Source organism: Oryza sativa, chromosome 1 (assembly GCF_034140825.1).
Source record: "Oryza sativa Japonica Group chromosome 1, ASM3414082v1".
NCBI lineage: Eukaryota > Viridiplantae > Streptophyta > Magnoliopsida > Poales > Poaceae > Oryza > Oryza sativa.
Genome location: NC_089035.1, coordinates 2,901,008 through 2,916,405, shown reverse-complemented (window position 1 = coordinate 2,916,405; position 15,398 = coordinate 2,901,008). Strand labels below are relative to the sequence as shown.

At 46.6% G+C, this 15,398-nt stretch overlaps 4 protein-coding genes across 5 annotated transcripts; 3 read left to right on the top strand and 1 right to left on the bottom strand.

The window, feature by feature from the left end:
• Window positions 1-396: 396 nt before the first annotated feature.
• LOC107276786 (uncharacterized) lies at window positions 397-1,471 on the top strand. The gene is made up of 2 exons (XM_015781044.3): window positions 397-1,080; window positions 1,185-1,471. Exons 1-2 carry the CDS (start codon window positions 397-399, stop codon window positions 1,263-1,265), a joined length of 765 nt encoding a protein of 254 aa, XP_015636530.1. The 3' UTR covers window positions 1,266-1,471.
• A 921-nt stretch (window positions 1,472-2,392) lies between these two features.
• LOC107276711 (uncharacterized) lies at window positions 2,393-9,279 on the top strand. The gene is made up of 5 exons (XM_015781033.3): window positions 2,393-2,458; window positions 6,231-6,500; window positions 6,575-6,663; window positions 8,441-9,098; window positions 9,199-9,279. Exons 1-5 carry the CDS (start codon window positions 2,393-2,395, stop codon window positions 9,277-9,279), a joined length of 1,164 nt encoding a protein of 387 aa, XP_015636519.3.
• Window positions 9,280-10,249: 970 nt separating this feature from the next.
• Window positions 10,250-12,426, bottom strand: LOC4324508 (carboxylesterase 15). Its single transcript, XM_015781020.1, has 2 exons — window positions 12,308-12,426; window positions 10,250-11,474 (listed from the first exon to the last, which is right to left on the bottom strand). Exons 1-2 carry the CDS (start codon window positions 12,424-12,426, stop codon window positions 10,373-10,375), a joined length of 1,221 nt encoding a protein of 406 aa, XP_015636506.1. The 3' UTR covers window positions 10,250-10,372.
• On the top strand, window positions 12,268-15,398 carry LOC4324507 (uncharacterized). Of its 2 annotated transcripts, XM_066306773.1 has the most exons (3): window positions 12,268-14,363; window positions 14,487-14,756; window positions 14,916-15,398. In XM_066306773.1, exons 1-3 carry the CDS (start codon window positions 13,659-13,661, stop codon window positions 15,033-15,035), a joined length of 1,095 nt encoding a protein of 364 aa, XP_066162870.1. In that variant the 5' UTR covers window positions 12,268-13,658; the 3' UTR covers window positions 15,036-15,398. The 2 variants fall into 2 exon arrangements, with proteins under 2 accessions (XP_066162870.1, XP_066162869.1); XM_066306772.1 differs by having other exon boundaries at window positions 12,269-14,756.

Sequence of the window (15,398 nt, the reverse complement as noted above, 5' to 3'; positions counted from 1 at the left end):
CACTTCATAAACATGCAAGTTTAAATTCAACTTCTACATCTCGCAAAAAAAAAACAAATTATTGGTTCTTTTCAAATTAACCTCCTCTACGCACCGGTAGTCGCATTCATGATGCTTCGGTTGCCTCGCATAAATGGGTGATTCATTCAAGTGCTGATACTACGTGCGGCGGAGCTGAACCGATCGGTATTAATTTGACCGTCTACATGCGCGCATATATTGGGACTGCAATTTTTGCATGCAAAAAAGCTTGATCGATCAAGAAAATTTACAGTGGGCGGCTAATTACTCTCCTCTCGTCCGTAATCCTTCCTGCTCGTCTCTGCTCGCTATAAATTCTACTGCTCACACAGCAAGCCAATCCAAGCTAGCCACAAGCACTTGCTAGTTGCTACGATGGCGACGGAGACAACCAGCTCGAAGGCGCTGAGCATGAAGCTGCTGGTGGACAGCAAGGCGCAGCGCGTGCTGTACGCGGAGGCCGGCAAGGACGTCGTCGACTTCCTCTTCTCCCTCCTCACCCTCCCCGTCGGCACCGTCGTCAAGGTTCTCTCCAAGGACTCCATGGTCGGCTCCATCGGCGAGCTGTACGCCAGCGTCGAGGACCTCGACGCCACCTACGTCCGCTCCGCCGACGCCAGGAACGTGCTGCTCGCGCCGGCCGGTGGCTTCGACACCGGCAAGCTCCTCCAGCTGCCGGAGACGGCGGCGCCGCTGGCCACGAAACTTTACCGCTGCAGCTCGTGCGACTACAACGAGTGCTATGACTATGTTTCCACGGTGAGTGGCTTGCGTTGTCAGATCGCTCGATGCCCTGGCAAGATGACGGTGGCAATGAAGCTTGTGGTGTCGAGCACGAGCACTACAGCTACCGGATCGGCCAGCGGCGGCGAGGCGGCGCAACCAGCATATGCTGTTGCCGGCACGGGATTTGTGCAGGGGGTGGTGACGTACACGATCATGGATGACCTCAGGGTCGCGCCCATGTCCACCATCTCCGGCATCACGCTGCTCACCACCTTCGGTGTTACTGACATCACCTCGCTCCAGGAGAAGACCGTGCAGATTGGCTACACTGAGGTAAAGTGCTACTATTTCTCTACGAGCAATGTGTATTGCTTGCAGTGCGTACTCTCATCTCTCTGTTCCGATCTGTTTGTCAATTTTGTACAACACTATTGCAGGGCTTGGCGATGCTGAAGGCGTCGCTGCAGTCGAAGACGGTGCTCACAGATGTCTTCCTTGGCAAGAAGAGGAAGGCCTGATGTGATGTGATCGCCTGCGCGGGAGCCTCGTTTGCTTTTGTTGGAACGTTCATGTTCCTTGTCCGGCCATTGAGCTATCTTATGTGTTGGTGGTGCTTTTGTCAGTCGATCTAGGATGCGTTCGTTCCCAGCCGTTCACAACTCTTCTTCCTCGTTTTTCATGTGCACTTTTTCAAACTGCTAAACGGTACTTTTTTTTTTACAAAAAGTTTCTATACGAAAGTTACTTATAAAATTATACTCCATGTATGAAAAAAATAGCTAAACCATAATTAATCACGCACTAAACGCTACTTTGTTTTATGTGCCGGGGAGTGAGAGTTCCGAACTCTATGAATTATTGCCGTTCTATTGTCAGTTTGTCACGTATTGATATCGTATGTTCTTCAATCATCTGTACCGGTTCCGGAACAAAATCGACCCTTTGAATCACAGGAATGAAAAATCAGAGGAATAGTAAAAACATAGGATTCTCACAGGAATATAAGTGTAAAACAGAGGATTACAAAACACAGGAAAAACATAGGAATGACCGTTTGATTGAACCGTAAGAAAAACACAGGAATTTAAGGAGAGATAAAGACTCAAAGGATTCTTAATATGAGGTTCTACCTCATGCTAAATTTCCTCCAAAACTTGCATGGGAAAAGGTATTCCATAGGAATTTCATAGGATTCCATAGTATTCATTCCTTTGATTCAAAGGGCTATATAGGAAAAATTCCTACAGGAATAAAATCCTTTAAAATTCCTATGAATTTCCTTTGAATCAAAGGGGGCCTGAATAGGAACATATGGGCCTTGGGGTATCCAGGGAGAGATAGGTCAGGCCCGCTTAAGAGCAGGTACAATAGCAGACTATTAGCCAGCTGTAAACATATTTTAATGAGATAAACGATGAGAGAGAAGAGCAGCGGGCTATAGATCTGTAGCCAGCTGCAGCACGAACTCCAAAATGTAATGTGTGTATGACAGGTGGGACAATATATTAATAATATAGTAAGCAACTATTGTATGAATTAGCTATTAGATTGACTATAGATAAATTGGAGCTAGTAGTGGACTATACTATTATTTGCTCTAACTAGTACTATTCGGCTTAACCCCGGCAAGGTGACGTACACAGTGATGGATGACCTCACCGTCGCGCCGTCGTCCACCGTCTCCGCCATCGCCGCCCTCGTGGCGCTTGGCGTGATGGACATCAGGGAATTGTAGGAGAAGACCGTCGAGGTCGGCTACTTACAGGTGATCGACTTAATTTTAGATATTTGCAATAGAGATTAATTTCTGATATACACTAGAAAATAACCGCGGCTTTGCCACGCCTTAGTATACATAGGCCAGCTCAATTACATGAACCCAGTACACTGTTAATTATGAAGCCTGGTAATTACGAATTGATCATAACTAAATTTGTATATATATAAAAAAGGCTACATAATCACAAAATTTTACATTCAACTTACCCAATAATGCATAATGGCTTAGGAATGGTTTCGATAATAAGTAGTCCAACATTTTTCATTGAACACCCTAAAAATTAGAATCGGAAATAGATATAAATGGTTTGTACACTTTGTTTGAAAAATTGACCATATCAAATTTTAGTAATGTCGAATTTTAACACATTTTGGTATTATCAAATTTTGGTAACATTCGCTTTGTTTGGTTTGATGCCTTTACTACATTTTGATGCCTTTAAGAGAGAGCTTCTGGAACTGCCAAAATTGGGTAACATCGTAATAGTTGAAGTGTGTTTACTACCAAAATTTGGCAATGCCAAAATTCGGTAAGATTGAAAGTGGCAACAAACTTAAACATTCCCCAAATCCTCCTTCTATAGTCTTTTCCAATTCCCTGCTTTCCTATTCAAGAAAATCAGCGTGCCCGTTGGAAAACCAACTTATAGCTAGTACATATTTACATATTTATAATAGTTATTGTTGTTGCTGTTAAGAGTTTCAAATGCAATATTTTACTTTTTTTAGAAAAAAATATATACACTTGTTCATTTAGAAGAAACTATTTAATGACTTTTGAAAAGGTTGAGGAACAATTAACCTGTAGTAACCCTATTCATATAAAGATTTTAAGCTTTGTTAAAGCATTACTACGGAAAAAAAATTTAAAAAACTTTATTTTATTTTATTTGTAATACTTGCCTATTTACTTTCAAACCTTTTTTCTCTTCCATTAGACAGAGTAAATAACATATATTTATAATTGGTATGATTAGATATGGTTAGAGGACTGAAAGCTTAAGGTTGTTTACTATTAGTGCCACCTACTTACCTATATGGTCAGTATATGATATACCCTCCACCTATATTTATCTCACAATATAGAGATTGTCAGGTTGATTAGCTAATCATAGATAAAATAGAATACAATTATAACAATATTGTCAACAATAAGAGTAAATATGGTTAGTTTATGCCTGGCTAATTCTTATGTGTCGTATTTAGCTAGCAGTACTTGTCCGGTGAATAATTATATTTCAACTTTTTAAAAAAGATTTGTAACGGATAATTAACTTCTTTAAGTGTATCTGTATGCCTTTAACAAATACTACTTTGGAAGATATGTCTTTTAAATTAGTAGGATTTACAAAATTTATCAAATTACATGAAAATTACAAAATTTAGAATGCATATTTTTTTAAGTAAATGACTCCTATCATCAACTCAATATAGAGTCATAATATGTTTATGTTACTCTTTGTACATCAGACGATTCAGACTCAGACAGACAAACAAGTCTTGAAAAGTCAAAACTTCTAAGGTCCTAAACATAAATACATGAGTACTAACCTAGGGGCATTTTTTAAAATATTTTGTATTTAGTGAAGTATAGAATAAAAAAATATTATTAGGGGTGAAAAAGAAAATTTGTTAGGAGTTGATGGCACGTGTAAGTTAGCAGGTGGCCATTGGGAATTGGGAGCAGTGACGTGCTCCATGCATGCATATGCCCCGTCGTCCACCTCTGCTTTCTTTTTTTTTGAGAACCCACCTCTGCTTTCAATCCCAGTTCACTCTTCTTCTCTCGTACTCCACTGTACTGCACCTACTGCGCTACTATTGTTGTGGCTTGTGCTTTTCAGTTTCCACTTTCCAGCATGGATTTGCGCTGAGAAAGAACTGATGGGTGAGGCCGCTTGCAAATGCAAGAGGTAACTGGCTTCTTTGGTCACTGGGTTCAAGGCTTCAAGCTGGCCAGCTCTGCATGCATCACGGAGGCAGCGGAGGTGGCGTGGTCGAACGGCAGCGGGTTAAGAGTGAGCCGGAGGCCCCGCCATCGGGTTGACTGCCGGCCGTCCTGCCACCACCAACTCCGTTGTCTCCGCCTCCGATCTCCGGCGACGAGCGGCTCGGCGATGAGGTGAGGTCGCGGTGGTGGCGGAAGGGTCGAGGGGGCGGTGCGACCGGCCATGGTGGCAGAAGCGGCAAGGAGGATATCGAGGAGACGATGCGAGCGGTTGATCGCAGAGGCGGTAAAGGAAGCCGGCGACAAGCAGGGTGGCGTTGAGCCGAGCTGATCCCCGCGGATGTAGCGACGGCGTGGACCTCCGCCGCCGTCCCTACTCGTCTATATGAGGCAGCGCTAGCTGGTGAGCAGGCGCGTATCAAGGCCCCGCGCGGGCCGTCAAGCTCCAGGACCAGCGCGGAGGTATCCCCTATGGCGCTCTCTATCTCAGCGGGCTCCCTCCAATGTCGTCTACAACTCCGTCGTCGGATCCTTCGCTTCCCCCGTATCGTCTAGGCGCATCGTCGCCTCGCACGGATCAAGGCAGGGCGGGGCCAAGGAGCACCAGGTCAATCGAGCTCGAGCTCATCGTCCCCGTATTTGCCATCTACGCGACGGCATGGTGATTAGGAAAGGGGAATACTGTATATTGTTCTTGCTGGATTTTTTTTTTTCTGATTCTGGGTCTTTTTTCATATACTCTGGACTGTTCTAGATAAGATTGTGCATTTTGTTAAAAACCCTTCTTAAAACTTGCAATTTATATTTAGGTCCGCTAGGCCTTTTCTCACCGTTCGTATGTAATCGGACGGCTATGGGACAGTTCGAATGCGTGGCATGTTCTCCAGCCGAGAATCTGGTCGTGAGCTATGCGTGATGCCACGTGGCCCAATCAATAGCAAGGGTTCTAACCCTGCAATCGGTATTAGAGATTTTGGCTTAAGTGTGGCTGAAGGCGTCGTTGCGGTCTATGACAGTGCTCACCGATGTCTTCCTCGGCGCGAGGCGGACTGCACACCGCTGGTCCTATGCTGGTTTGAGGAATCGAGGCCAATTTGATCAGATCAGCAAAGTAGCCAACGTCGTACTTCACGCGAATTTTGTAACGCACCAGTAGTATTCGTCTTAAAAATTTGAAGTTTTTTGGCCCCCTTCAACACATGTTTAAGAGATATGCAAGTCTCACGAATTAATTTTCCTATTGGAAACAGTAAATTCCTAATGAAAACAAACTAAATAATAATGAGAGTGTTAATCTGCGCATCTAATTTTAAATACTAGAAACAGTATTTAGCACGTGTCACTAGTAGAAATGTGCACATACATGGACGTTCTCCTCGTGTGGTTGTAAAATTCGTTGTTCGTTCAAAAAATTTGTCTCAGAACAACACCTATCTATGACGAAATGTTAGCATTAGCACTTTACTCTCTCCGTCCCAAAAAAAAAGCAAACCCTAGGTTTCCGTGCCAACGTTTGACTGTCCGTCTTATATGAAATTTTTTTATAATTAGTATTTTTATTGTTGTTAGATGATAAAACATAATTAATACTTTATGCGCGACTTGTCTTTTTAATTTTTTTCATAATTTTCTCCACCTGCCGGAGATCAATGCGGCGGCGCCGCCGCCGGCCTCCACGGAGCTTTACCGGGGCAGCGCGAGTAGGTTCGGTGATTGCTGCAACTACGTCTCCACGGTGAGTGGCTTGCCTTGTCAGTTGCCGCAGTGCAGCGGCAAGATGAGTTTGCCGGTGAAGCATGTGATGGTGTCGAGCACCACCATTGCTGGATCCACCGGCGGCGAGGTGCCGGCGACCGCGAGTGCGCCGTCTGCAATCGCAGGCACGGGGTTTGTGCAGGGGTTGGTGACATACGCCGTCATGGATGACCTCAAGGTCGCGCCCATGTCCACCATCGCGCTGGTCAAATCCGGTGTCACTCACATCAAGTCGCTCCAGGAGAAGACCGTGCAGATCGGCTACACTGAGGTTGTTATCATATGAAGTTTTGGTACATTTTGATTTGTGTTTTATTAACCATTTTGTTTTACACTGTACTGCAGGGTTTGGCTATGCTGAAGGCGTCGCTGCAGTCGAAGACGGTGCTTACAGATGTTTTCCTTGGCAAGAAGCGGAAGAAATGGCCATTTGTGTTGGTCCTTCTCTTGTTGTTTATTTTGCTTGCTGGCAAGCCGCAAGCGTGACCAGTCGATTTGAAACTCTTAGGGCATCCACAATGTTAGGAAAAAGCAGGTATTAGGCAATATAATATTCCTATGACCTAGTAATAAGCATTGTGAAAGTGGGTAGTAACTAATGCTAGGTAGTAAGCTTATGACCCACTCATAAGAATAAAAAAACATTAAAATCTCTTTCACTCTCTCCTTCCAACACAAGATGTGCTACTACTGCATGCTGAGTTGGACAAAAAGCAATTAAAAAGCAATATTTTTTTTCTCGTGGGACCCACTTTATAAAGACCTACTACTTAGCCCTGCTACTTATTACCTAGTTAGGCAAGATACATTGGTGTTGATTATGTGATGTCTTCTGTACGAGTTATAGAACAAAATCACAGATGGCCTTGAGCTTTTGATGGAGAGATGGGCCTGGCCCGTAATTGCTATCAATGGGTTGTGATTTAATTTAGGCTGTGCCAACTGGTAAACCAGATGGGCTTTTCGCTGAACGGACGACTAGAATCAGTGCGTTCAATCTTCTCTTTATCGCTACCAGTGCAGTTGATCGTATCTCACATTCACGCGATCGCTTTGGCACCACGGTCATTTGCTCATGTTGATACAAATTCATTTGCATTTAATAAAGGCCAGTTTCTACCGTAGTGGAGCGGAGGCCCGTCGCCGGGAGGCTTGATCCCTTTCAGGGTTCCACAATATATGTACCTCTTGTAAGCCGCCGTGCGGCGATGTAATCTCACCTCAGATATAGTGAATATATTTTGCTGGCTGGCGCCCGTGGTTTTTTCTCTCCTATTTTAAAAGGATTTTTCACGTTAAATCTCGTGTCTTCTACGATTGATCTATTATTTTTTATCGTTTATTCGCTTAGCGTTTCCTAACAGCTCATTGCATTGAGAATCTATCCATGCACGTCGTACTACCAGTATTCACCGTATGACTAATTAAGACACTAACTAATTGAGTGCTATTCAGTCCACTTTGCTACGTTCTTAGTCTTTGTGCAAAAGGGAAACACGTTTCTAAACTTGAATGGAGGGGCTAAAATAAGAATCTTTGTTTTTTTATGTAACTAATTATAAAGAAAAATAATTTAATGACCCTCATTTTATAAGGATGGTTACAAGAAGTTTGATATTATAGCCAATAGTTAGCTATGAAAATTCACAAATCGTAGCTCAAATCCAAATCCAACATGGCAATCCTTATTATACAAGAAGGATATTGGTTTACTGTACTTTCCTTAGTGGTAAAATTGGATAAAAATTAAATGATGGATGATTTTTTAGAGATGTTTTTAAACACTAAAAATCATTATATTTTGGGTCCGCGTGAATATGCTTGCTTGCTTGTATAGCAGCCGGTTAGGCGCATGGATGATGGACGGACTGGTGTATCCGGCCTGCATTGTGTTTCAGGTTCAATTTTACGGAGCTGAACCGATTGGTATTGTGCATGATGGAGCTGAACCGATCAGCATCAAGGCCTCAAGCAGTGCGATCGATGCATGGCAATGGAGTAAACGGCATTGATTGATTAGGAATTAAAGTTCACAATGAGCGGTTAATTTGCAAATAAATTACTCTCTTCTTCCCCGTGAACCTCGATGCTCTCGTCTGTTACGCTGTAAATTCCAGAATGCAGCAGGCAAAACGAGACTTCGACTTCAGAGTTCAGACGCAGGCCACTGCACACTGCAACTACTGCAAAAATGGCTTCTGAAACAACCAGCCAAAAGGCAAGTAGCGATCTGATGAGCATGACACTCCTGATCGACACCAAGGCGCAGCGCGTGCTGTACGCCGAGGCACGCAAGGACGTCGTCGACTTCCTCCTCTCCCTCCTCGCGCTGCCGATCGCCTCGGGCATCAAGCTGCTCGGGAAGGGCTCCATGGTCGGCTGCGTCGGCAACCTCTACGCCAGTTTCGAGAAGCTCGACGACGCCTTCGTCCAGGCCGACACCGCCAAGGACTCGCTGCTCAGCCCCGTCGTGCTCTCGCCGGCGGCCAGCTCCAACACCTCCGTCCTCCGCTTGCCGGCGCCGTCTTCTGCGCAGTCAAGCAAGAGCTTCTTCAGATGCAGCTACAGCAGCAACGCCTGCAGAAGCTTCGTGACGAACGCGAGCGGCACGAAGTGTCCTAACTGCGGCAACCAGATGGCAACGGCATGCACCTATGTTGCCGGCGGCCAAGATCAGAACACGCAGAACGCCGCCGCCGAAGGGGCGAAAGGAGGAGGGTTCGTGCAGGGCATCGTGACGTACACGGTGATGGACGATCTCACCGTGGCGCCCATGTCGTCCATCTCCAGCATCACGCTGCTCAACAGGTTCGCGGTCAAGGACTTGGGCGCGCTCAAGGAGAAGACCGTGCAGCTCGGCTACACTGAGGTGATTACATTCGTAACCGTACACATGACTCTACTTGATTGTTGGAACTTAATATCAGTTGGTTTTAGGCGGTATGCATGTATTTGTTGATTCTCTGCAGGGTCTGGCGATTCTTAAGGCTTCCCTGCAATCCAAGACTGTCCTGACTGACGTTTTCATTGGCCTGAAGCCTGCTTCCTAGGTAGGCAAGCTTGAAGGCTAGATCGATCTACATGTCTCTTGAATAACTGGGTGTTGGACTCTGCTTACCCACACAAGCAAGCTAGTGTCCTACGCGTGCCCTTGGTTAAAAAAAATACTTGAGGCTATTCTCTCGCTAACAATGTGACGACCTAGCGACCGAGTATACTACCCTGAGGGAGTGTGAGCGACAAGGGATGGGCATGCCGCCAAAGGGTGGTTTCTTGCACCATGGCTGCAACAAAACCAACAACCTTAGGCCATAACCGTATGCAATTGTTGAATACACGGTTGTTCCTTTCGTTCCAAATGGACCAAGCATCAAGGTGTACATATTATTGTTTCGCAAGTTCAATCTAGCTAATGGATTATGAAGGGGTGTAACTGTGCTACACCAACAGGCTTGAGCTAATCTTATCGCATACATTGCCATAACTAATCCAAACTTCAAATTTAAGTGATTTTATACCTAGCAGTTTGAAAAAATAGATGTCTCGAAAAAAGAAAGAAAATTGTAGCGAATTACTAAAATATTGTCGCATGTAAAATGGATGTCCTAAACAATACTAAAACCACATTGTTTGTTATTGGTTATTAGCCGCAATCAAAATTTGAATTTTAAAGTGAATTTAGAATAGATTTTGAGGCTTTTTATCATTTTTCACATGCACATATATATGAAAGACAATTTTTTTTCTAATTAATAAATTGTTTTAAAACTTATTAGGTCAAACGATGAAACTAGTACCATACAGTCATACACAAAAATGCTATCAGGATTCAGGACATCTGTTACACACAGAGAGGCATTCAATGGCTACTTTCTGCCGGAAAAAGTATTCCTGGATATGAGGTCCACCCAGCTATATAAGCACAATAAAAAGGAAATTGGATGAAATGTTCAAACCATCCCCATTCAAACAAGAAAATAACTTGGAGAAGTGAACAAGGCAACCGTGCACACCGTAGTCTTAAACAAACACTTTTATATTTTTTATTTTTAGATAATGGATATTTAACAAACACTTTTATAACCCAAACAAAACACAAATGTTGAAATTGAAAGTATCCCACTCAATTTTGCCTTGTCCTTTTCAACCCTCAGCTGGGCGTATCGCCTTGTGAACAAATCGCTTCAGGACTTGGATGACCTCGCTGGTTTCTGGGCTCCATGGTTGTATCACCGAGAAGCCATGCTGCGCTCCCTCGAACTCGACGAGCTCCACCGCCTTGCCCATCTCCTTCAACCTCGCCGCGTAGCCCACCACGCGGTCGTAGAGCACGTCGCCGCCGGACGCCACGACGAGCGCCGGCGGCAGCGCCACCGCCTCCAGGCTGGGGCTCTCCGGGCCGAACGGGTTCGCCACCGGGTGGTCCCTGGTCGCCCCCGCCGGCAGCGCCAGGCGCCAGAACTGGTCGGCCATCTCGACGGTCAGCAGGGACACGTCGGCCGGTGGGTTGGCCTCCGCCGCCGTGCGCTCCACCCCGCCGAAGAACGCGTCGAGGAGGACGTACCCGGCGACGCGCACCACCGGGTCGACGTCGTCAACCACGGGTTGGCGCCCCGAGGCGACGCGGACGGCGACGTGGTGGGCCAGGTTGGCGCCGGCCGACACGCCGGAGATGAACGTCCGCGCGAGTTCGGCCGACTCCGCGAGCCATGGATCCGCACTGCCGGCGCCGCGCAGCCAGGAGAAGAAAGCTGCGCCGTCGTCGATGGCCGTGGGGAGACGGTGTTCCGGGGCGAGGCGGTACTGGACGGAGAGCACGACGGCGGGGAGCTCGTCGGCGGCGCGGAGGCAGAAGGTGTGGAAGGGGGACTGGTCGAGGGCGCCGATGCAGTAGCCACCGCCGTGGAAGTAGACGAGCACGGGGAGCTTACCTCCATCGTCACCGGCGGCGGCGGCGGCCAGCTTGAATACGCGCACCCTGAGGCCGTGCGTGGCGTCGTACACGGCGTCCTTCCACTGAACGCCGGGGACGTCCTGGAGTTCGGGCATGGCGAGGAGGGCGGCGTCGTCGGCGCGCACGACGGAGCCGTCGCTGAGGAGCTGGATGACGCCGAAGAAGTCCTCCACGACGTGTGGCGGCGGCGCTGCGTCGCCGGAGCCGGACTTGGCGCTCGACGAGACGAGGTCGATCGGAGTCTGGTTGTGTGTGATGAATGGACGGAAATGGTATGTGCATTTGCGGTGCCTTTAAGCAGCGAAGGTCGTTGACTTCGGTGAGTGTGCATTGAAAGCGTGTATAGCTCAATACGATATATAATCAGATTAATCACGGAACACGAGCGCATCGGCTCGATGTCTATCTAATCTTACAACGAATCTGGATAAAGATATATCCAGATTCATAGTGGGTCGGCTGTTTTGTACCGCCGCACTGTCACAGCCGAGAAACAATATACTGTGTTTGTTGGCTGCACCACAGTGAAAATAATGACAGCCGAATATAGCCAGTATTAAAAATATGTCACATCTAGAACTTGGTTGATTTTTTATAAAATAGAGGGAGTATTTATAGAATAAAATCAGGAGAGAATCAATTAATAACCCATCAAGAGAGGAAAGGATATAATTCGGAGGATGAAATATATCCTAATATAATATTCTTTGTACTATGATATATGGACACAATTTTTTTTACACCCACCATTAAATAGTTATAACAAATAAAAAATAAGTAACATCAATTGGGATCATATAAAACTATAAACAAACATGCAAAGCATCTAGATCTAGCAAAACAGAAACAATAAATTCAGACGGTGAATAGTACACATAGCACACAAATATTTTTTTTCTTTATGTATAGATCGAATTTAGATTTGCATGCATGTGTGTAAATATCTTATATTGTTATAATATATCTTAACAAATCTTATGAATTTTTATATAACTGTTTAAACTTCATGCATACACCTAGATATCAAACCTAGGTACCATATAAAATAATTTCCCTATAATATATTTCAACTGATTGAATCGCTTCCTCGACTGATGGCCTTCTCCCCCAGCCCCGACACCCACCCGCGGCGGCGCCCGGCGCCGCGCTCCTCCCACCCAGTAGATCCTCCACTCCATATCTCTTCCCCAGTTCTTGAATGCTTCCCCACCAGCCACTCCTCGCCAGGTCTTTTCCCAACCATTCAAAGCTCCTCCTGTCCGTTAGAGGAGGGAGAGCTCATTGAAGAAAGCTGCTTAGATCCTATCCCCTCTGAAGATAGAGAAGAGATCCTCCATGGATCTGACATCCAACCACCAGCCCTTTCTTTGGGCACAGCTCGAGGTAAGGAGACTGGCTCTCTCCCGGAGTCGATTTCAAATCTGCATCCAGTCCAGAAAATCCCCAAGCAGATCTTCAAGCAGATTTCTTCCCCCCCCCCCCCCCCGCCCCCAAAGATCGTGCATCTTCCCGGCCTCTTTACTCTGGTGTTGTGAGACAAGATGGATTCCCACCAGTAGCTCGGCGCCTACCGATTGCAAGTCGTCTTAATCCCTCAATCCTTGGCCGACCTCCTCCGACTTCAAGAGTTCTGAGCAGCAGTAAGGTTGTTGATTTGACAAGGCGCAATAACCATGCCTTCCATTCCCAAAGCAGCGTTCCTTCCCAGGCACAGCAAGAGCATTCATGGCAGGAAGTCAAGCAAAAGTTCTGGTGGAGGAAGAAATCCCCATTCAATTCCTCCAACAACCAAGAGATTATGGCTGCAAGGAAGCTGAGATTTCTCAAACACACAGAAGGTAAATGCTATCGTTGCCTTCAACCAGGCCATAAAGTGGCAGATTGCAGGGATCCGCTTCGTTGTTGGGTTTGCAAAAGATTCGGCCATCTCTCTTCAGCCTGCAGAGAGTGTCGCTATAAATTCCAGCAATCAGAGCAGCTTTCACCACCTCTTTCGCACCCACCTTCACCACCACTGCTCTCCTCCTCAGCCTTCCCCCCCCCCCCCCCCCCCCTCACCACCTCCACTGCCCCGACCTCCATGGCTTCAGTCCCCAGTGGTCTGGTCTCTCGACCAGATTTTGGTAGCTGCATGGTGGCGGTGACAAGCGAGATGAAAGATTGAAGCAACTCTTCACGGCAAGATCAGTGGTGGCTTGGTCAGATGAGGGCCAGAAGGTGGAAATCGGCACCTTTGCCGATGACATCCGCTCGGCTTTCTACATCCATCGTTCCGACATTCAGATCACAAAATTCCATCCAGAAGATTTCTTCCTCACTTTCGTTAATCATAGCGATCGTGAGGAGGTTCTGCAAGAACCAAGATTGGTGACCCGAAGCGGAAGAGTGTATCATTTCAATCCTTGGAATGAAAGGCGAAATGCTGAAGTTGTTGACATTCGCTACCACGCCCGAGTCTGCATTGAAGGTATCCCGATGCATGCAAGATCAGAAGACATGGCGGCAAAGCTCATAGGCTGCAAAAGCTCAGTGCACTACATAGAAGAATACTCCCGTCGCCGGAACTTCAACCGTACTTTTGATCTTTGGATTTGGAGCTTAGACTTGAGCACCATCCCAAAGGCCACCCAGTTCACAATCACAAGGCCAGATAGAGAAGCAAGGGCTACTGAGATCCCTTTTCCTGACCTGGAGCCATCCCAGCCGGCTCCAACTGATACAAAGAAAGGCCTCACTTATCCGGTCATCATTCACATAGACACTGTCCAGGACCTCTTCTCTCGACAGGGTCGGGTCTTCATGTGGCACTATGGAGTGCCTGATGATGTCACCCGGATGAGGTCGATGGCTCACCCAATTCAAGCCTGCAGAACCCTTCCGGCGCCGGAGAGAAGGTCTGATGATGAAGACGACCACGAGCAGCGTTCAAGAAGGAGGCATAGAAGTCGCTCTCTTTGGAACCGCTTAGGCGGTCGTTCGTCAAGCAAAAGCAGAGAGCCTGGTCTTGACAACCGGAGTTCATACAATCAAGAGACAAGGGGAAGACAGAGAGAACGAGCTGCTGACATCAATAGAAGTAGAAGCCGACATCTGTCCAGGTCGGTCAAACCTGGAGAAACAAGAATCAGGCGTCAATCGGCGACACCTCCGCATCTCTCTGACCCTGCTCCAGCAGACAAGGTTTCCTCCCCCTGCAAACCTTTCAGCCATTCAAGAGATAGCAGCCCTGAAAATGGGCATTGCTCTGCAGTTGCTTCTCCTCCTCTCGAACCTCTCTCACCTGACATATTGCCTGTGTCACAGGAGCAAGGGGCGTTGCTCATGCTTAAAAGGCACCTAGATCCTATGCTGCATGAGGCTATGGTGGGAGGTTCAATTTATTCCCCTGACACTACTCTGCCACGCCCTGCTTCCCCTGTTTTTGTTCTTTCATCTGCTGCAGAACCACAAGAGAACTTAGTGGATGAGGCCCAGCATGATGTGGAGACATTCCTAGCAGAGGTGACCACGCCCATTCAGCAGCCACTGCTGTCTGCGCCAGGAACAAAGCTGCGTCGACCCTGCCGCAATAAGGTGACCACTCCTATTCAAAGGCATAGTGCAAGATTGGCACTGAAAGTCAGACGCAGTACAAAGCTTGAATTAATTGCACAAGAAATTCTTGCAAAGCAATTTGGTGTTCTTGATGATAACAAGCTTTTAAGTGATCAAATTAAGAAACTCTATTTGCAGCATTACAAGAAGCCGCTCTCCCCAGCAGACATGAAGACAATCACGACCCTGGTGGAAAACGGAGGCTGCAAAGGAGTTCGTCTGCGCGCTAAGAAGGCGGCCTCTATGGTGCCGATTTGAAGCAGTTGTCGCGTCAAAAGTTGCCCTACGTGATGATGATGTTAGGCTGCTTAAGTAGAAGAATACTGTCCTTGTTCTCTGTATTGCAAATGCGCACCTCTTCGTGTTTCTGCCAATCTTCCTGGCTGTGTTTCAGAGGTCGTCAGCTGAGCTCCATCCCAACCATCGCATACAAGGCCCCCTCAGCTGTTGTGTCTTTTGTTTATGTCGCAGCTAGACTGTTTCATTCTAAACTGGAATGTTAGAGGCTTGAACAACCAAGCTAGAAAAGGAAGTGTTAAGCTTTTGGTAGAACAAATGAATGCAACAATAGTCTGTCTTCAGGAGACAAAGATGAATGAAATCACTGATGTTGATGTTCTA

Bases quoted from the DNA above. Each gene is read 5' to 3' on its own strand.
- LOC107276786 (XM_015781044.3), top strand. From the start codon at position 397: ATGGCGACGGAGACAACCAGCTCGAAGGCGCTGAGCATGAAGCTGCTG. The intron at 1,081-1,184 runs GTAAAGTGCTAC...ACACTATTGCAG, and splicing joins TGCAGATTGGCTACACTGAG to GGCTTGGCGATGCTGAAGGC.
- LOC107276711 (XM_015781033.3), top strand. From the start codon at position 2,393: ATGGATGACCTCACCGTCGCGCCGTCGTCCACCGTCTCCGCCATCGCC. The intron at 2,459-6,230 runs GTGATGGACATC...TTGCCTTGTCAG, and splicing joins CCGCCCTCGTGGCGCTTGGC to TTGCCGCAGTGCAGCGGCAA. The intron at 6,664-8,440 runs GTTGGTCCTTCT...TGAAACAACCAG, and splicing joins CGGAAGAAATGGCCATTTGT to CCAAAAGGCAAGTAGCGATC.
- LOC4324508 (XM_015781020.1), bottom strand. From the start codon at position 12,426: ATGGTTGGGAAAAGACCTGGCGAGGAGTGGCTGGTGGGGAAGCATTCA. The intron at 11,475-12,307 runs GTGGGTGTCGGG...CGCTGCTTAAAG, and splicing joins GGCGCCGGGCGCCGCCGCGG to GCACCGCAAATGCACATACC.
- LOC4324507 (XM_066306772.1), top strand. From the start codon at position 13,659: ATGCATGCAAGATCAGAAGACATGGCGGCAAAGCTCATAGGCTGCAAA. The intron at 14,757-14,915 runs GTGACCACTCCT...CTCTATTTGCAG, and splicing joins GTCGACCCTGCCGCAATAAG to CATTACAAGAAGCCGCTCTC.